Raw genomic sequence first — 21,851 nt, 5'->3', positions numbered from 1 at the left:
GCAGGTTTGACGCAGGGGTTCCATGGATCCCATTCAGAGCCAATTTCGGAGTTGGATCAGTGTTGGGTGAGAAAGAAATTGTCTCACTAATTTTTGTGGCCAGAATACCAGTAGTGGATTGCCAGTTTGGGCATCCAGTTGTACTAAAAAAATTCACATTGCTGCATAAAAGTAAAAACCCTGAACTACTGCACCCATTTTCCCAAGTTGGGTTTTTCCAAGGGCATTTGTCCAATAATAATTGCGTTAATTTTATTTTTTTGTGTGCTAGTATTTTCTCAATTTCCAGCGCTATTTTCTTCCCCAATTTATTTGTGAAGGTTGCAGTGTGAATTATTTGGTATTTGTCATAACAAATAAATTGTTAAATTAATTAATAATTAGAAAAATAATTTCCAGTTACTACATAGGACTTCAGATTTGAAATTTTCACATGGTATCAGAGCAACGTGATTGATCAGCCAAGAAGCTCAAAAGTGGAGGGAGAAAATTTCGTTGTTCAGACGGAGCAGCAGGCCGAAATTTTTTGGGGCTACGTAGAGCCTGAGCAAGGCAATTCGAGTTGCTTGGGGAAGTTCAATTTTTTCAATGCAGGTTAGCAAAAAAACTCGGCTTTCCAGTTGAGTGATTCCAGCAAGCAGAGGGAGCAGCAGTAGCTCAGATTTTTGCTGAGAAGATTCCTTGGTTGGATGCAGAGGGTTTTGCAGCAGTTTGCAATAGTAGAATCAATGTCGGGTGGAAGAGAAAAGCACACGCAGCAGAGGGAAAATTTCTCTCAGGGGACTTCGAGTTTTTAGAAGTTTGATTTTTCCAGTTGCAAATTGGCAGTAGCCGTGAGCAAATTTTCTCACTCCAGTAGGGGGCGCGAACAGCAGTTCCAACAGCCAAGCAAAGGGAAAGAGGGAGGTTTCGACAAGTTTGTTGAGATGGCCATAGTTGGGCCTAGAGATCAAGATAGGTTGGAGGGAGCCTCCAACTATGTCATCTGGAAGGTTACGATGTCCTTTGTTCTAGATGAACATGGCATGAAATCCTATATAGATAATGTAGTAGAAGTACCCCAGGACCCTGATAAGCTGAAGGAGTACAAAAGAGATGGAAAAGGCAAAGTGGATAATCTTGGATGGAGTATGAGATCATACAATCTCACATATATCTGGCAAGAACACGGCCAAGGAGATGTGGGACGGTCTTTCCACGCTATATCATAGTTCTTTTGAGTAGCGGAATATGTTTCTCCAGGAGAAGCTAAGAAGCGCTAGGATGCTGAAGGGAGAGAGCATAGATGAATTCCTCACTAGAATTTAGGAGGTTCGTGATCAGCTAGCAGTTGTTGAGGAGGTGCCCCAACCTACAGAGCTTGTACGAATGGCACTAAACAATGTCTCAAAGGATTGCCAAGTATTTGTCCAAAGTATCTTGGGCAGAGACACATTGCCAAGATGGGACAGGATGTGGGCCAATCTACAACAGGAGGAGTTGAGGCGTGCTCTATTGAAGAGTACCATCAGTGGAAGCAGCAATAAGGGCGTGAAGAGTGAGAAGGAAGAAGAAAATGTGGCCCTAGCATCCAAGGGTCCTAGTCAGGGGCAAGGGGAGAAGAAAAAGAAGGACCTGTCAAAGGTCAAGTGCTTCAAATGTGGTGAGCTCAATCACTACAGTACGCAGTGTCCTCTCAGAAAGAAGGACAAGCAAGACTAGGCGACAGTATCTGCCAAGATAGACAAGTTGTCCTCCAGGTTGGAGGAAGACTTCGCTATGATGGTAGCCATACCTCCAGGAGTGAGGTGGGGCGACATGGAGCTATAGTCCAAAACTGCAGAGATTGGGCAGGATCCTTGAGGTGTCCTCCTCATGGATCATTACCTTGCTACAGGGGCCCACAGTATTCAATAGCAGGATGGATCAGTGTCAGTGATACAGTCAAATTCCAGAGTGACAGTAGCAGACTAGTAGCAGTCAGATGTTGAGGAGCACAATGCAAATACACTGCAGAAGAAAATCAAGACCTAAGAAATAGATGCACACACATAAAAATAGACAATATTATTTTGGACTGAAAAGTCCCCAAAAAAAACCCAAAGGGAAAACCGGTGCAGCAGATGAGGGTTTATTTTTATTATGTAGCAAAAATGGAGAATTACAATAATTTGGATGCCCAACTGGCAATTCTCTGGAAAATATCTGGCAAAATAATATGGAAATCAAGAATCTCCTCTGCAAATCATTATGGCCCCTTATGCCCTGCTCACACCCCTCTCTAGCTGCTCGCAATGCACACTGCTGACTCTATGCAAATCGTACAACCCTGGATCTGCCTCCCACTGGGTCATCTACCCTCCCTCTGCCTCTCGAAGAATTTGCTCTGCCTTTTGGACACTAATCTGGCCTCCGACAACTAATCAAACCCTCTTCTGGCAACTCGCACTGCTAGACTAGCTAATTTGCACTGCAGAATTTGGACTCTTCTGCAAACTATTCGGCCCCCCTTTTCCTATTGCTCTAACACTGGAAAATTCTCTAAAAATTTTGAAAATTCCGAAAACTAAAATCCTATTGCAGCAACTGGAAATTATTCTCCTAATTGTTATTTTAATTAACAATATATTTATTGTTTCCTACAGCAAATACTGAATAATTCACATTGCAATCTACACAAACAAAACTACAGAAGAATAAATGCTGTAAGAAATGCTAGCACACACATAAAATAACACAGTTATTTTTTAACAAAAGTCCTCGGGAAAACCCAACTTGGGAAAACTGGTGCAGTAGCTGATGGTTTTATTATTATGCAGCAGTGAAATAATCTAAGTACAACTGGATGCCGAAACTGACAATCCTACAAGGAAATACTGGCAAAAATCTGGAGAGGAATTTTCCGCACCCCATAGGCAATCTCCCAACACAACTTGCCTTCAAAATTTCATCCCTATGAGCCTCTACGTTTGCCTCTGTGCTGCTCTATGTAGCTAGCTAGATGTCTAGCCTCGAACTGGTCTTTGATGAAGTCGTTATGCCTTCTGCTGACCAGAAAGACACTTCTCTGGCACTCTGGGACTCCTTCCCGACCTCTGGAACTAAAAACGTCAATCTCTCTCGACGAATCGAATTTGCCTCTAGAGGCTACTGCACTGCCCCAGTGTCAGCCTCTCTGTGGCTCTCTTGCCTCTCTGCAATACACTCACCGGATCTGGAAACCTTCCTCCAGCTTCACTGTCTCTTCCCCTCTCACACTGCTTCGATTTCTCTGGCTCTATCTCCGACAACTGAATACTGCTACTTAGGAAATCAATATGCTCATAAAATCGACCTGCTCAAGTGATTTCTCCAAGCCCCATCGACTTCTTGTTATAATCCTCTATTGAGACTTCAACGGCCAAGATTAGATCTTAGTCGATGGCTAGGATTAACTTGAAGTCTATCTGTGTAGGTTTCTAGAACATTCACACCATAACTTAATTAATTCTGATTAATTAGTCATATTCCCTAAGTTTAGACATAGGAAATATTTTAAAAATGACTAATAATCTAATTAAGTCACATCTAGGCGAAATTTCCAGAAACGATTTCTGGGTTTCGGAGATTTCATGCATTCTAGCCTCTCCACCAAAATTCGTGGCTAGAACACATCTAATGCTACAAAAAAATAATACTCCCTCTTAGCAAGGAATGTGTTCTAATGCTACTCCACACCCTGTAGCAGCACCCCGTCTTTGCATCATCTCCTATCACACTGCTGATGTCTGGCCATACTGCCCACCAACCACTGTGAAACTTTGATATACGTTGCACCTGTGTTGTTGCTGACCCTGCTGAACTATTTCCAACACTGCAACTCCCTCTCTTCTGTTGTTGCTACAACTGCAACATATGCAACTGAAAAGCATCCAAAATACTGAATCAACTGTGATCAATATAATGCATTTGTCACCCGAGTCCCTGACTGCTGCTAGGTTCTACACTATCACTAAATAATTTGTACTATTGCTGACTCTGCATTGTGCCAATTACACTGTTACCAACTCTACACTGCACTCCCCAACACTACTAGTCTCTATAACTATCACTCTAGCATCCGACTTCATCAACTGTCACTGATCCATCCTACTACTGAATACTATGGGCCCCCATAGCAAGGTATTGATCCATGAAGTGGACTCCTCAAGGCTCTTGCCCATCTGTAGTGCTCTGGGACTACAACACCAAGTCACCCCACCTCACTCCTAGAGGTATATCAACAAACATCGCGAAGTCTTCCTCCAATCCGGAGGACAACCCGTCGATCTCTACTGAAGTTGCCTGTTGGTCTTGCTTCTCCTCCTTGTCCTTCTTCCTGAGAGGACACTAGGTACTATAGTGACCAAGCTCACCACATCTGAAGCACTTGACCTTCGACAGGTCCTTCTTCTTTCTCTACTCCCCCTGTCCCTGACTGGGACCCTTCAATGCGAGGGCCACATTCTCCTCCTCCTCCACCTGCTTCGATCCGTTTTTGTTGCCATTGATGGAGCTCTATATAAGAGTTCGCCTCAATTCCTCCTGCTGCAAATCATACCACATCCTGTCCAACCTTGGCAAGGTATCTCTGCCCAAGATACTTTGGACGAATACCTGCCACCCCTTTAAGACACTGTTGAGTGCCAATCACACTAGCTCTGTGGGTTGAGGCAGTGCCCAACAACTGCAAGATGGTCTCAGATCTCCTGAATCCTGGTGAGGAAGGGGTCTATGTCTTCCCCCTTCTGCATCCTAACACATCTCAGCTTCTCCTCTAGGTACATCTTCCACTGCTCAAAATTACCCTGGTACAGCATAGAGAGGGCATCCCACATCTCCTTGGCAGTGTCTTTGCCAGCTATGTGTGAAACTATATGATCCCAAAATCCATCTAGGATCAAACATTTCGCCCGAGCCATCTCCTTTCTGTACTCCTTCTGCTGATTTGCATTCTGGGGCACTACTACCACTGCATCGATATACATTTTCAGGCCAAACTCATCTAGAAGGAAGGACATCCTTACCTTTCATATGACATAGTTGGAAGCCCCATCTAACCTGTCCTGATCACGAAGCCTAGCAGTGTCCATCTCAACAAGATGTCGAAAATCTCCTCTTTCCTTCTGCTTAGCTGTTGCTCAGCTATTCGCACTCCCTTCTGCAGTGAGAAGATCTGCTCACAACGAATTCTGATCTGCAAGGAAAAATCGAACTTCTTGAGACTAGAAGTTCCCTGAGGAAAATTTTCCCTCTATGTGTGCTCTTCTTTCCTCCGCCCGACGTTGTCTTTTCTCTAACAAACTGCTGCAAAAACATTACGTCCAGCTAGAGATCTTCTCCACGAAAAAAAAAATAGGTTGCTACCTCTGCCTCTGGAATCACTCGATTTGGTAGGATCAAATTTCACCGCCCCCCACTCAGAAAAATCGAACCTCCTCAAGTAACTCGGCCTCCTGGCAAAATGATTGTGTTGCCCTTGGGAATTTCAGCATGTTGCCAACAATGAGCAACAAAATTCCTTCTCTCTTCGCCTCTGAGCTCTCTGGCTGATCAACTGCACTCTGATACGATGTGAAAATTCCGAAAACCGAAATCCTATTGCAGCAACTAGAAATTATTCTCCTAATTGTTATTTTAATTAACAATTTATTTACTCTCCATCAATGGCTAAGATCAATTAGACTTCATCCATTGAAGTCTCTAGAGCAGTCTCGAACATCCTTAATTAATTAACTTTAATTAACCAACTTTCCTAAGTTAGACTTAGGAAATAGTTTAATTATTGGCTAATTAATTTAATTAAGTTTTTTCAGAGCCATATCTCACAAAACCATTTCTGGCTATTGGAGATCCTATGTTCCTTAGCCTGTTAGACACAAATCGAGACTAGAACACTTGTTCGATGCTACCAAAACAATCAATAAACAAACACCCCAAGCTTGAGATGATGTGGACGAAGTGGACACCTACTTTGATCAACGGCCATTGACCTTCAACGTTTTCACATAACAAAAATGGTATAACATGCAAAGTTGCCATGGCATGGGTGTTCTATAGACCTCACTCGATGATGGTGTGTCAATGCCATGTAGGCTAGGTAGGGGTCATGTGAATGCCAAGTGGTGTTCTTGGGTGACATGGCCTCTTTTAATAGGCCAAACTTCTAACAAGCATAACTTTCTATCCGAGACTCGGATTGAGATAAAATTTATATTGAAAGAAAGCTCTCGGTGAGTTGGACACAACGGTTGTATTAGTTTTAAGTTTTGAATAAATTGAGAAATAAGGTTGTTGCAACCCCATCTCCATAACAGACATTGGAAATAAAGTCAATCAGGTTACACTCCCACAACCCGAGGTGGACAAGGGGGTGGGAGGTTACAATGCTCTCCTCAACCTAATAAAACCCTTGTTCATAGACAATTCTAGCTCCCACCGTTTCTCTCACCCATGTTCATTTCACATGGTAAATCTTAGTGAAAGGACCCCTCGAAATCTCCAAACGTGATTGTATTGTACATGGTTGAAAAAAATCAATGAATTATCATCAAACACTTGGGTCTAAGGGACTTTACTAGTCTCATATCAAGCTGCCTATTTCCTTGTCACAATCTACCCTTTATTAGACTAGTGCCATCATGCAAGCTAATGATCTAGGGATTTTCTCGTGAAAGATTTATCCACTGATGCATGGCTTTGAACATCACACTACACTTGTGAAAGAGTTCAAGTTAACCCATGCTTTGTTACAAATTGTAAGAATAAAAATGTGAGAGAAATTAATTAATAACAATAGTATAACAACACATAAATCACACAATTTATCCTAGAAAACTGAGAAATTAATTAATAAAAATAATATAATAACATGTATGCATAAATCACAAGTGATTTATCTATCTTGTAAAATCCAAGACAGGAAAACCAGTCAATGAATTTAATATTCCCTTGACCAAACCAACCAAGTCAGTCTTCACCTCTCTTGGCAGATTACAATGAAATATCACAATTGATTTAAAAGCTTCATTATATACAAAATCCACAAGCACAAAACCATGGACCGAAAAACCACCTCTATTGACTTGCCTCTTTGACTCCTTTGCCTAGTCAAGTTTAATCTAATTAAAGGTTGAAGAAAGCACATAGCCCATCAAACTTTGCATTCAAGAGAAATGGTTGAAAAATGGATTGAGGAGAAGAAATATGAATCTCTTCCCGAACCCCACCCACTAAAAAGAAACCTAACTAAACATAGTGCATTTTCTTTGATAAAAATGACAAATGTAACAATAAAAACTTGTAAGATCTTTGAGAAAAAAGGAAAAATTTGTGACATATGATTCAACCAGTACAGATCCATATTAACCCTGGGATCTGATAAGCACTCAGAGGAATTAAAAATAATTCAGGTAAGAATGTATCAGTGCTTTAAGCTTTTTCCAATTCAAATTATTAGCATTACAAACGTCATAACTCTTCTCTTCGTGGGCGGATTGTTTCATTGCGGAAACTGTGGTCAAGAGAAGACATCAGTTTCATTCATATGGGCACATTTGAGATTATCAAATGCTCGTGGGTTTGAATATGGGATTCTTATCCGCGAGAAAGTTACAAGCATCCAAGCACTTTCAGTCCATTAAAACTGTGATAACAAAGATACTGGCACGGAATGGTAGGGTGGATCTTCATGTCTGTATTATTGGACATCGAGTTTTTTTCATCACTCTCAGGATTAAGATGGATCCAAATTTTAGTTTTAATAAGCACTCCCTAATGGTTAAGATGGATCTAAATTAACATTAGTAATGATTAAGATGGACCTAAATTAACAGTAAAAACGTGATAATTAGAAACGTGATAACTCTTATCTTCATGGGTGGATTGTTTCATTGAGGAAACTGTGATCAAGAGAAGATTGAGGAAACTGTGATCAAGAGAAGACATCAGTTTCATTCATATGGGCACATTTGAGATTATCAAATGCTCGTGGGTTTGAATATGGGATTCTTATCCGCGAGAAAGTTACAAGCATCCAAGCACTTTCAGTCCATTAAAACTGTGATAACAAAGATACTGGCACGGAATGGTAGGGTGGATCTTCATGTCTGTATTATTGGACATCGAGTTTTTTTTATCCATCTCAGGATTAAGATGGATCTAAGTTGGATGGATCCAAATTTTAGTTTTAATAAGCACTCCTTAATGGTTAAGATGGATATAAACTAACATTAATAATGATTAAAATGGATCTATATTAACATTAGAAACGTGATAATTAGTAATGATTAAGATGGATCTATATTAACATTAGAAACGTGATAATTAGAAACGGGATAACTCTTATCTTCATGGGTGGATTGTTTCATTGAGGAAACTGTGATCAAGAGAAGGCATCAGTTTCATTCATATGGGCACATTTGAGATTACCAAATGCTCGTGGGTTTGAATATGGGATTCTTATCCGCGAGAAAGTTGCAAACATCCAAGCACTTTCAGTCCATTAAAACTGTGATAGCAAAGATACTGGCACGGAATGGTAGGGTGGATCTTCATGTCTGTCTCCATGTGTGGATTATTAGACCTCGAGTTTTTTTATCCTTACCAGGTGTTAAATGGATCTAAGTTTGATGTTAAGATTAAGATGAATCTAAATTGGATGTTAAGATGGATGTTGGATAGATTAATAGGGATCCAAGTTTTAGTTTTAATAAGCACTCCCTAGTGATTAAAATGGATCTAAGTTGGAGGGATTAAGATGATGCAAGTTTTAGTTTTAATAAGCATAAAACAGGGCGGGAGATTCATGTAAATTATTAAAAGCAAATGAAGTAAAATCTGTTAGAAAATGGTGAGAAATGACATACTCTGCGAAAGCGGGACTGTGTGCGGAAGCGTTGGAAGAAGTAAAGTGTGGTCACAGAAAGGAACCCTGTGACGATGCCCACTAACAGCTGGTCGAAGCCATTCAAGGAAACCAACCATCTTATTCCACTTATAAGAAAGGCAAGAAAGAAAGTGATCCCCGAGAGCGCAGCCTGAGCGCGTGGGTTTCGGAGGATTTCTACTATCAAATTCTTCTGCGTTTCAGCGGCTGTCCTTTGTCTGCGATGAGATCCTTTCGCCATCCTCTGTCTCTTTAAATTTCAAGTTCGACTCTGTTTGATTCGCCTTTCAAATTTGAACATAATTCTCACACTCTGTTCGCTCGCTGTTATGCGCTGTTATTCTTTTGCACGTTCCCGAAGTTGGAGACGTCAGGTGGCGGAAAGGGCGTTCGCCACATGTTTTGCTTTTACGTCTCCAAATGTCTATATTAAACAAGAGCTTAAGGCACTCTATCTTCACTGTTATCGCATAGATGATAACAAGGCCTCCGCTCTCAGAGCTGAAGGCCTCATTTTCACTGTTTATGGCCGAGATTAGATCAATTTTAACTGGTTTGTATTTGTATTTGTTTTACAGGTTATTTTTTTAGCTTTTTGCATGTTAAAATAATTTATTTATTTTTTTATTTTAGAATTAATTGAATAATTTATTTTTGTTGGCCAAATAAATTTATAAATTTACTAATAGTTAATTTGGATGTGTAAATTTAGTAGTAAAACTTAAAATAAAAATGATAAAATGATGTTGGTGAGTCAAGAGAGTAATTTCATTGGCATGTAAAAATTGGTGATTTGTATAGGAAGGAATTGATGTTTTTTAATGGAGCTATAATAATTTATATTTAAAAAAATATTTGAAACGTTAAATGCAATATATATGGATTTGTAAATATTATTTTATAATAATTTGAAAAGGGTGTTTATGTTTGTTTGTAATATTAATGTTAAAATTTGAGGACTGGTAGGAGGCTAGGGTTACTCTATGACTTTTAGGAGGACAAAGTGGTCTAGTACTCATGGAATTTTGGTCATATGACAAATAATTGTGTAGAGATATATTGTCTCTAACACGAATTTTTGTTAGTTAAAGAATATGAGGTGGACACACTTACAATTATGGGAGATTCTCTGTTAACCCTGCATGGTCTCATCAAAGGCTCCCTCCCAAAGGAGAAGCAGACAAGTAGTGAGTAATTTAAATTGAAGATAGATCAATATAGATGCATCTTAAACATCGATCTAACATGAGCTGATAGGGATCAAATTTCTTCAAGTGCATACGTATTTTAGAGTGCAAAATACAATTTGTACATTTTTGTTGTTTAAATTATATTTTTGAATGTTATAGATATTACATAACATGTTCATCGAGTCATTTTATCATCACAGACTAAAATAGTTTTTTTGTTATTAATATATTTTGAAGTATATATCAATATTAATTCATATTAAAATATTTTATTCATATTTGGCATTGGATATTTTATTATATAAAATATTAAAATGTTTGCTTTTAAGTTTTTTTTTATATACATATATACGAAATTGATTCACGTGTTAAAATATTTTTGAGAAGTATAAGGTTTAAACATCTTACTCACATTTTTTTTTTAATTTCTAATTACTTTCCATGAAATTATATTAGGCCATATGGACAACTAATTAAACATGCCTAGCATAATTTTTTTTTCCTTTTTTATTATAGTGGACCTTACTTTTTTTATTTAGAGAATATTTTATTTTTATTTTAAGAGGGACATGTGTCAACTCCAAGTTGAGCACGTACATACTTACACATTATCTTCACACTATTGTAGAATGAGCCGAATGAATTAAAGATTAATGGCCAAATAAAAAAGTTTTAGTTAATTTGGTTGATATAACAGAGAAGTATACTAATAAGGAATGTAAATTGAAAATAGATGAATTAAAGATTAATGGCCAAATCTAATTAATTAAGGTATGTTATAGATGAATTAAGACGTGCTATAATTCCCTAATGTTAGATGAAGTCTATCCAAAAAAATTTAGTTAAATTGGTTAATATGGACGAATTAAGGTCTTCATATAATTCCCTAAAGTTAGATGAAGTCTATTAAGAAAATTTTAGTTAAATTGGTTAATACAAGAAAATATAAAAATGGGAAATTGGGGGGCTAAGTGACTTTGTAGCAAATCTGAGGAAACACATGCATGTAGATATGCCATGAAAGGTTTCATAATCAATTAGTAGCATTATGTGTTGTAATTTTTATGTTTTATTAGACCAATTTTGTAAGATATTCACCTACAAAACCTTTCTTTTTGTTACACAAATATATTCTCATGAGGAAAATCATGTGTTTCTGTTGGAAAGGAAAAAAAATTGGAAATTTTGATCAATTAGCTATGTAATACATTTTGTATTTGTTAAAAATCAAACATAAAATTATATAATACAAATACTCTTTCCAATATAAAATATATATATATATATATATTAAATTTAATATATTTAATTTATAAATATTATTTCATAATACAAATATTAATTAACTTTAACATATTATTTTATAATAATAAATTATAATAACTGTGCGTTTTTTATTATTAATAATATATACATATATATAATATTAATTATTAATTTAGTTTAAGCTCAAATTTATTAAGTTAGTAGAAACATCAAAGTTCGTAGAAACATCAAATTCTTTATATATTATAAAAAGTTAAAATAAGCATTTAGAAAAATTAAATACTTTTAAATATATAAAATTTAAAAAATTTAAATTAGTATAATTTTATTTATATATTAATATTTGTAAGATGTATGATAGTTAATTGGGTTTATTTTGGATGGTTAGAAGGAATATTGTTATTTTTTCATTAGAATTCATTTTTCCCTAGGATAATCATATAAATTAAATGGTTGATAAATGTCGATAGACATTAATCATCATCATTATTATTATTATCTAATTTTAAGGTCACGGCCAAGCGAGACACCAAATTGGTGTTTAGGACCTCTTTGTTTATGGGGCAAGGGACCAGACACCAAAATGGTATATGAGACCTCCTTGTTTATGGGACAATGGACCATACACCAAATTGGTGTATGAGACCTCCTTGTTTATGGGACAAGGGACCACCAAATTGGTGTATGAGACCTTCTTGTTTATGGGACAAGGGACCAGACACCAAATTGGTGTATGAGACCTCCTTGCTTATGGGACAATGGACCATACACCAAATTGGTGTATGAGACCTCCTTGTTTATGGGACAAGGGACTCACCTCCTTTTAGCGATTTGACTGATAAGTCTACGAAGGCATACATACTCTACCCCCTCTGGTTTTGAACATGTGACCTCTTAGGAGGAAACACATGCTCTTAACAATTAGGCCCATAATCAACATCAAAGCATTTATTTTATAATACATTTGACGTTGTTAAAATTTAATTTAAAAAATAAAAAACAAACCAAATTTTAAATAGACTTTATTACAATACAATGGTTTATCAATACCACATTCCCAAAAAGCTATGATTAATTTCATTTGACACTTGTTCATATGACATTTTTTTAATTAATCAATTTAATTAAAAGAGCAAATGAGCATAACTATTTTGGAGGTAAATCTCAACCTTTAATTATGTATACTACTATCAATATTCTAGAATATTCCATGAAGGTCAAATCCCTACCATCCACCTAATATTTATTGATAATTAAATTTAAATTCTATGTTCCAAAGTAGACATGTCATTATATTTTATATTTTTCATGTTTCTTTTTTTTTCCAAGGAAAAAAACGGTAACTTTTTATTAAAAAATTAATGAAAAGTTACACTAGCAGATGCATTGAAGCATTCCGTGAGCTGCCACATGGGCACGAGTGCTTTCGCACCCCACGCAACGTTAGAAGACTAACGTGCACAAAAAATGAGAAGAAATAGAAAAGAGGAGAGAGAAAGAAAAAAGCAAGAAGAAACTGAACTCCGGCTGTGAGTAGAACTCACGCTTCAAGTTTTTCTCCCTTTTTTCTTTTCAACCTTGCGCCACTCTCCTTGAGTGGGCTCGATCGTAGCAATGACCAGCTGTGTTTCTGCCTTCTGAGAGCCTATTTCTTTGTCTGAGTCTGAGGTATCTGAGAGATGATGCCGCTTGATGCCTCCCATATTTTGATCCGCTCTTGTCATCTCTGCCTGATTCTTCTCTGCCTGATTTGAGTGTAGCTGTGAGTCCTCTGTGGCTGGTGTGGTGCCCTTTTGAGTCTCTTTTTCTTGTGAAAGCTCTGCATTCTCTACGGGAGGCTCTTCCTCCGCTGCTTCTGACTCTTCGCCCTCTGAATCTGGGTAGGAGAATTGCCATCCTTTCCTCTGCTTCCCTTTCTGCTTCTTTTTACTATTTGTTTTTTTGGCTTCTGGGCATGTGCTTTGCAGGTGTCCTGTTTGTCTACAGAGCCTACATCTGAAAGCGGTGTTTTCATAGTCTAGTGCTTGCATCCAGTTCTGCTGTTTGTAGATCAGCCTAATGTTATCCGGTAGCCCTTTGCTTAGATCTACTTCCACACAAATGCGTGCGAAAGTGTAGATCCTTTCGTCTATCCGTTCCATATCTGTTTTGATATATTTCCCTATGCTGTTCCCAATTCCTTCCAGTACCTGTTCACTCCAGAAGTGAAGGGGAAGGTTGTACAGGCGAACCCAAACCGGCACTGTGGATACAGTCATTTTGTTTGGGTCAAAACCTGGAAACCATGGGGTCATAAACAGCCCCGCTGTTCCCCAAAACCAAGGCCCAGCGCTGATCACTGTATCTCTGGCTTCCTTGGATGTAAATTTAACTATAAAGAAACCCTTGGAGCACAGATGTATATCACATTCCATGGTCCAATTGGTAAAGATCCAGTGGAAAAGATCCATTGGCTTGGGCCAAAAACTGTTAAAACGGCATATAAGGGCCTGCGTTTCATAGGACTTAACGAAATCATCAAGTCCTGTAGTGTCCAGATTCAGAGCTGGGGATTGCCCTAGCTGATCTACTATGTATGGCTTTGGTTTATATCCGCCGAGGTCTGGAGAGGGCCCTGAGTTTTTGTTTCCTTGTAGGATATTTTTGTAGGATGAGCCGTATTGGGGGGCTGTCCCTTTCCCCTTGGCTCCCCCTGAGGAACTTGTCTGTCCCTGAGGCTGAGCCCCTCCTCTCAGCCTCAGGTTTAAAACTATATTTGTTCCTGGGCTGATCTCATAGCTTTTCATCGTTCTAGGGTCCTGGAGGGACCGCCTACCGCTGACCAGATGTTGGATCTGGACTGGGTATCCCATCTCTGTCCATATCTGTTGTTTCAGTTGCTGGATGGTGTCTCCTGCATGAACCCATACTAGTCGTGTTTTCCCCTCAGGGGGATTTATGAAGATCTGAAAACGATTTGCTCTTACCTGCTCTGGCTGTGAGTAATCTTCCAGATCTGGCCTCGATTTGGGTCGTCTATCTTTGTGCATGTCTGGATCTACGAATCCTCTGCTCGATCTATGCTTTGTGCCACCGATCTGCTGCCTGGGGCGAATGCTGGCTGGATCAGATCGATTTAGGCCGGATCTGCAAAGTTCTGGCCAATGAATTAAAGGAGGGCGTAGATCTGCAACATGCAGACCCCTCCTGCCAATACTCCGTGCGATCTGTGTCTGGCGCGTCCTGATCTCTAAGGGCAATATGTCTGGATGGCGGATCGCATAATTCCTTAAGGGGGAAAAACCCACTGATACACTGCCGCGGATATCTGAAATGATTTGGGTCGTTTCGCTGCGCCATTCCATGGAGCGAGCCCTTTCAGCGTCATAACGAGCATCCCCCACCGTGGCTCCGAACCCTGGTCCGCCTTCAGCACCTGCACCAAGCTTTGGACTAGCTGCGGCTGCTATCCGATCTCTGCAAACGCAAACCCTCGAAACCGCCATCGCTCCTCTCGCTATCCGATAAGCTAATGAAATTCTACAGCGACCTTTTTCATGTTTCTATTCACATTCTATTTCTTAATTAATAGAATGATATAGATAAAATTTAGTGTAGGATTGTTTAAGCACGATTATGGTAAGTTTTGTTTGTCACTTACACATCTCTTATGTCCATTAGAAAGGTACAGTTTTGATTATGACAACTTTTAATATAATCTCTTGTTTTTGAAATAATAGAATTCACTTTAAAAAAAATATTTAGAAATCTTCAAATGTATTGAATATGAAAATTGGTAATTTATATTATTTTTATATTAATAGTAACCAATATAAATATAATGTTCATAAATTTGTTTCAAAGTAAATAATGATGTATAAGTTTTCGTGCATTCCAGTTAGTTTATTATTTTTGGAATTCAACAATAAATAATTTAGAAAACAACCTAATGATCTTATATCTTCTATTAAGCATGTAATTGATATGTAATTGGAGTTATCAATGATAACTCAAGATGATGCAAAAGATTTTCAACTTGTTTAAGAGATACAATCTCTAAGCCACTTTAGGAGACCCCACAATACAAGGAAATACCATATTCACACCATCCTCAAGTACATACAATGACCTTTTTATAATGGGAGGTAAGTGAGCATGCATTCTCTCATGTCGACACGCGAGGAGAACACACATTCCCTCATACTAGCTCATTAAGCTTGATTGTCAAGTGAGAATGCACCACAATGTTTGGAGTTCATTGAAGTGAGGCACTAGTATGATGTTGGCAACAACATGATGGAATGGAGTTGATGAATACACATAAGACATAACAATGATTTCATTAGCATTCCATTCACAATATTATTTTTAATATAGGTGCTCTAGTAATAGAGGGCATAAAAGGGATAGAGCAAAGCCACTAATCATCATAGTTTATATCCAAATGACTGAGACACTAGTGTGATGTTGGCAACAACATGATGCATTGGAGTTGATCAATACACGTAACACATACCAATGATTTCATTAGCATTTCCATTCATAATCTTATATAAGAATAAAGATTCTCTAGTAATAGAGGGTGTAAAAGGGATAGAGCAAAGCCACTAATCATCATAGTTTATATCCAAATGTCATGTAGGGTCAATGTTCTTTCTTCAATTTAACTATTGTAATAACCTTCTCAAGGAATCTTGGGTCTTAACTTTGAATGTTTAATTTAATTTAGTGTCAACTCCACATAAAGCGTAGGAATGACTTATCTAGGTTAGTAAAGATGAGTAAGTTTAATCAACTTATGCAAGAGAACGTTCCCCAAGTTAATTATGCATTTATATCCATTTAAGACAAATGGGGCTATAAGACAACAAGTCTTTTCTTTCAATCTAACCAGAGTTAATGAGGATAGGTGCTGCAATATTGTGAGGACAGAATAATACTTGTTTCAACACCAACAATGGGGCAATCTTCAGATATAAATCCCATACACAATAAGTATGTAATTAGTATGTAATTATAACAAGGGAATATGGCTCAATAATCTAATAGACTCAATATTTTTATGAAAACAATACCTGTCAATATTTTTGAAAAACAATAATTGTCACGGTCAATAATCAATCACAATAAGTAGAGAAGAGTATAAACTAACCATAATACAATGGACCTCGTACTAACAGATTGAATTAGGACTCATCCTTAACAAGATGTGAACCATGAAATTCAAAAATTCCACTCATTTCAAGTGATGAGAACACGGAGCAATATGGTGAAAAGAATGAGAAATAAAACATACAATCTTCCATCTCATTGATGTTAATCATCCATTTATCAAACCATCTCTATAATGGGTCCTCATGTTCTCCGAGTTAGGGCAACTATGCCATGTGTCCTCATGTTCTAAGAGTTGTGCCAATTGTATTCATGGGCCTACTCCTACTCTTTCAATAGATAATAGGGCCAACCTTTTAGCTATATATTCTATTCCAATATCCTATTTGGATTTTGAATGATTACTAAGTTTATGTGAGCACGATAGTTGATAGTCAAATGGGATCTTATAGAATGGCCAAGAATTTTAAAGTAATAGTAACACGTTTTCATAATCATTTAATTACATCAACAAGCGTTTCAACCTCCGATTCAATTTTTCAATGTTGTTAAATATTTGAATTTTGATACAACTAAAATATTAATTCCCATTACATGTGAGATTTTTTTTATGTGATTGGAATGTTAATTCCCATTACACATCCAGGAATTTTGATGCAAAAGAATTACTACACAGGTACAAGTACATGAACGGCATGGTTAAAAAAATGAGAAATAAAATACACAATCATTCGTCTCACAAATCTTAGTCGTCCATTTATCATATTGTTTTTGCCATGTGTCCTTATGTTCCAAGAGTTGGGGCAATTATGTTATGTGTCCTCATAAGGCCTAGATTCTACCTATGTATTGTATTCCAGTGTATTAATTGGATTTTCAATAATTACTGAATATTTGTGAGTTTGACAGTGAATAGTTGAGTTGGTCTAGTAAGCTTTTGCAGTGTTTGACAGTCAATAGTTGAGTTGGTCCAGTTGGTCTAGTAAGAATTTGTAAGTGTGAATATTAAAGTGGGAAGTTAAGCTTACTTTAAAATCCCTTATTCATATATATTTCATATTTTACATGGCCTCAAATTCCATATCAATTATAATTTTTAAAGTTTGTCATGTAAGAAGGCATGTATCTCCAATAAAAATAAATAAAATGGTCTTCTTATTTTTAAAAACATATTTGGTGACCAACCATGTTTCTTAAAGTAAATATCATACTAACAATACAAATAATAATTTTGTGATTTTATGAGGTAAATAATGCAGGTAAGATAGTTGTGTGTTATGGCAAGAATAATAAATAAAGGGAAATCAATATACACATTATACATACAATTCATACCTCATGGTAAGATATACATATCTAATTACAAAATTCACAAATATATTAATTTTTACAAGAAGTGCATATGCATTAGGCATGTAATTAGTACCTACACAATTATACTTCATTTTTAAATAAGCATTATTATTTATTTTTTTGTAAGCTTGGTAGGACTATATCTTCATCATGTCCAATTTCTCACCCTGATCGGGGTTGGATAGCACAAGATTTGAACCCAAGACTTCCGGTTTGGTGAGACTTCATTTCCATCGCCATTGTCAATTGAGCTACCCCAAGTAGACCATTAGTTACAAACATTTATACAAACATATTTAAGGTTTCAAATATGTACCATGTACATAGAGTAGTAATATCATCATTATATATTGTGTATTATAATCAACCACGGTAAAATAAATATTGTGTATTGTAATTATACATTACAAAACAAGCATTATGTATTATAATGAAGTCATTATGTAGACTATAGTTGAAATATTATGTCATATTTGTTAGCTTGCCACCCATTTCATATTGCGTGATAACATTTGTGTTCTTTACATGGCCATTTTCGTTGTTGCATTTGTCAAACATATTACCTTTGTAATACACATGGTGACTTAATAAGGACACATTTCTATGTGTGGCGTGCATGAAGGTCCATTCTAAATGGCATTTCCTTCTAGCTTTTAAGGCTCTATCCATAATGGAATAATGTGTAGGGAAGCCCAATTGCTTCATGCTTTGTTACGTGAATTGGGCATCTAAAGCAAGAGTTCGGGCATCTAGAAAGGTTTTTATGTTGGAAAATATGAAGGGTTTCACTTGACCATGGAGAGAATTTTCTATGTAATTATCTGGTGAGTTTACTATCATACTACCCTTACCACATTTATCATTCACACATTGATTTAGGCTTTTCCTTCTACAACATGGCCTACAAGCACATAGGAAGATTCATTAGTTCTTGTCATTCCTCCACATAGCGAAAGCTCTGTACAAGGAAAGCTCTGCGCAAGGAAGCTCCACAAAATAAAACATAATAATATTATTTGGAGATTTGCTCAGCCCCTCCCCCGCCTACGTAAAAGAACTGCAACTATGTCAGTTCTAACATCATTGAGCAGAGAAAAAACATAATAGTGTCAATGTCGGAGCACTCAGTGACAGAATGACCACTCGCAAAATTAGTTTTTTTTTTAAATGAATTGTTGGACATTGACAAATACTGAAAATAAAACGCCTTCCACCAATGAAATTATGTCCCAACAAAACTCGTTTAGCTAATCGAAAATTAAAAAATTATTTTTAAATTTATAAATTTATATCGGAAACATATAACCTGGAAACAATTTTTTTATTATATATATTTGATAATTAAACAAAAAGTATATATTAAACATTTCACATGTGAATTTACATCTGAAATAAAAGATTTAAATTTATATGTTGAAAAAATCAAATTAGGACGACTTGATTACCCAATTCCATTGAAGTGACCAACTTTGATAACTTATTAACCATTGTTCGTGGACTTTTTTTAATTATAAATTTTTGCTTCATCCTTTTATATTTGGCGAAACAAATTTGAAATACGTCACCAAATTAAACTCCTAATCGTGCCCTCTGGAAATAGATTGTTATTAAACCATCTCCTTAATTATCGTCCAAAAGGTGAATATATAATCAATATATAGTTTTCCATTTCGGTATTACGTCCAAGAATTATATTTCGATTTCCCTGTGATGGAAATTTTTTCATTGATTTATTATTTTATCAGATGATGTTACAAGAGGTAGATCAAGTTTTTTAGAGGGAAAATCAACATATGGCTGGAGCCCACAGATAATTACATATGGCCGAAGCCAGCAGATGAGCAAAATTACGACATAGCCGTCACAAATACACCATAGCGCTGGGCCTGTTAACTTGTATTCACTATTTCTGAGATTTAAACGCAGTTTGAAAATAGATGACTATAACTTGATCTACCTCTAACTAAGAGGTAGATCAAATTATACTGATCTATTTTCAAACTGCGTTTAAATCTCAGAAATAGTGAATACAAGTTAACACTTCAACAATATATCCCACAAATGAGGTAGATCAAGTTATAGTCATCTATTTTCAAACTGCGTTTAAATCTCAGAAATAGTGAATACAAGTTAACACTTCAATAATATATCCCACAAATGATATTCGGAGTTTCAATCTCCATCCAGAATATTTACTATTAGGTGAAGAGTGGAAAAGGGCATGGCTAATATTTATGGATTGTATGTTAATTTTTTTTTACCAAATTTATGGATTGTATGTTAATTTTTTTTTATTAAATTTAGTACTTTAATATCAATGAACGTATTTTAATATTGATTTCATTAACAAGTGTATGTAGTAGCTAGTTCCTGCTATTTTGGTTATATAAATTTTTATTTAAAAAAAACATATTTTGGTTATGGATAAAGTGGATATTTAACACGTGTTTGTGTTTCAACGACAGGGTCAAATCAACGAAACAAAATTGGTTTTGGGCTCCTTTGTATGTCAGATGTTTATGGTGTTGAGATTTGATAGCTAGGGATGTATTCCAAGCCCTAGGATTCGGGGTTTGGAGGTTGGAACGTCACAAAAGGGCTTTGTGGGCTTGGAACCCAAGGTGTGGGCTTTGCACCTAGGCATGTGGGTGTGAATCTGTGAGGAGTTTTGGACATGTGATTATTTGAGTTGACAGAGGACTCGGAGAACAATTGGGAGCAATGAAAGTCACTCAAATATGAGGTCTAGAGGTAGGTTTTGTGGCACCTAGAGCAGGCCGACTTGGTGTGTTAGAGTGTCACAAGTCATGTTGAATGAAACCCATATTATGTGTATAAATTGTAGAGAGATGAGAGACATTTCTCACTGTCCAAGTGCATCCATTCATAGAGAATATATATCTAAGGAAGCCAAGTTAGAAAGAGAGGTTGGACAAGCTTGTTTGGGATTGTTTGAGTGGGTTTATGTGTCTCTTACAGGGCTGAAGTCCTACATGAGGTTGTTGCATTCATTGAGGGTAGTTTTGGTGATATTTTGCGACTGTTTGTGATGGAATCTCTCTCCTAGAAGTAGACCACAGTCTTTAGGTGAAGCTACAGGCGGGTCACATGCCTTATTTTCCTTAGAATAGGGGGCCAAGAGGCTGTTTGTGGCTACAAGTGAGTCGCAGGTCTAATCCCCTTAAAGATGTTATGCCGTGAAGCATATTTGAGGGTTGGAAATAACCCAGGACAACAAAGGACAGTGGGAAAATTCGTTTGGAGGGAGGTCACAGTTAAGGAAGAGGTCTTGGAATAGTGAAAGATAGTTGTAGCAGCTTGCCAAAAAGCCCTAACCAGAACACCAAACTTGCAACAGTGACATCAACCCTTAAAGATGAAAGGTATGTGTTATTATTGATGTATTTGTATTGGATTGGATGCTAGTGGATGAGGTCATAGTGTGGACATTGTTTTGGGAATTTGTGGACTGTTGGATGGTAGTGTGAGAGTGCCCAAGTGGAGCCCTAAGTTCACTGCCTTGATGGACTGCAGGCTGCTAGGAGTGGCAGTTGTTGTAGCTCAAGGCTTGGCCAGCCAGAGGAGAAATTTGGTATAACTCGCGTTCATCATTGGAGAAGTGAAAATCAATGGTGATAGGTGGTAACCCTCCTGCCCTATGTTAGTATTCATTGGAGCAGCGCAGGAATACTATAGTGGGAAGAAGTCCCTGAGTAGTTAAGCAGAAACAATGGTAAGTTTAGAGTTGCTCACAAACAGAGTTGTGAATAACTCGACTGAAATATTGATGTGTTAGTACTTTGATGGACTAACGATCAACGAGAGAGCTATTGGCTTAAGGGGGTCTCACTGAGGTTCAGAGTTGTTTGCGCCAACCAACAAAACCCTAACTGTTGGCCCTTTCGGCAACTGCATAACGCAGGCTACAGTCTCACCTGAAGCAGTATTGGGGGATGCTAGAACCAGGTTTCTGCATCTAGAGACTGTGTGATAAGTGGTCTTAAGCCCTTGTCACTCAGATCTGCCTTCGCACAGATCTATGTCTTTTTATGGATCGCTACTACAAC

General features: G+C 37.2%; 1 protein-coding gene across 1 annotated transcript in view; it reads right to left on the bottom strand.

The window, feature by feature from the left end:
- Positions 1-9,386, bottom strand: part of LOC149143462 (synaptotagmin-5-like) — a 276,493-nt gene extending 267,107 nt beyond the window's left edge. The window contains exon 1 of the mRNA XM_089448796.1: positions 8,865-9,386. Within this exon, the coding sequence (XP_089304922.1) occupies positions 8,865-9,125 (261 nt within the window). The 5' untranslated portion in view covers positions 9,126-9,386. The remainder of the gene's footprint in view (positions 1-8,864) is intronic.
- Positions 9,387-21,851: the final 12,465 nt, after the last annotated feature.

This window comes from Pinus tabuliformis, chromosome X (assembly GCF_031772625.1).
Source record: "Pinus tabuliformis cultivar Carrire ecotype Pingquan chromosome X, CPIR1, whole genome shotgun sequence".
Classification (NCBI taxonomy): Eukaryota; Viridiplantae; Streptophyta; class Pinopsida; order Pinales; family Pinaceae; genus Pinus; species Pinus tabuliformis.
Note: the sequence above shows the minus strand (reverse complement) of the source record. Positions and strands in the feature narration are given on the sequence as shown.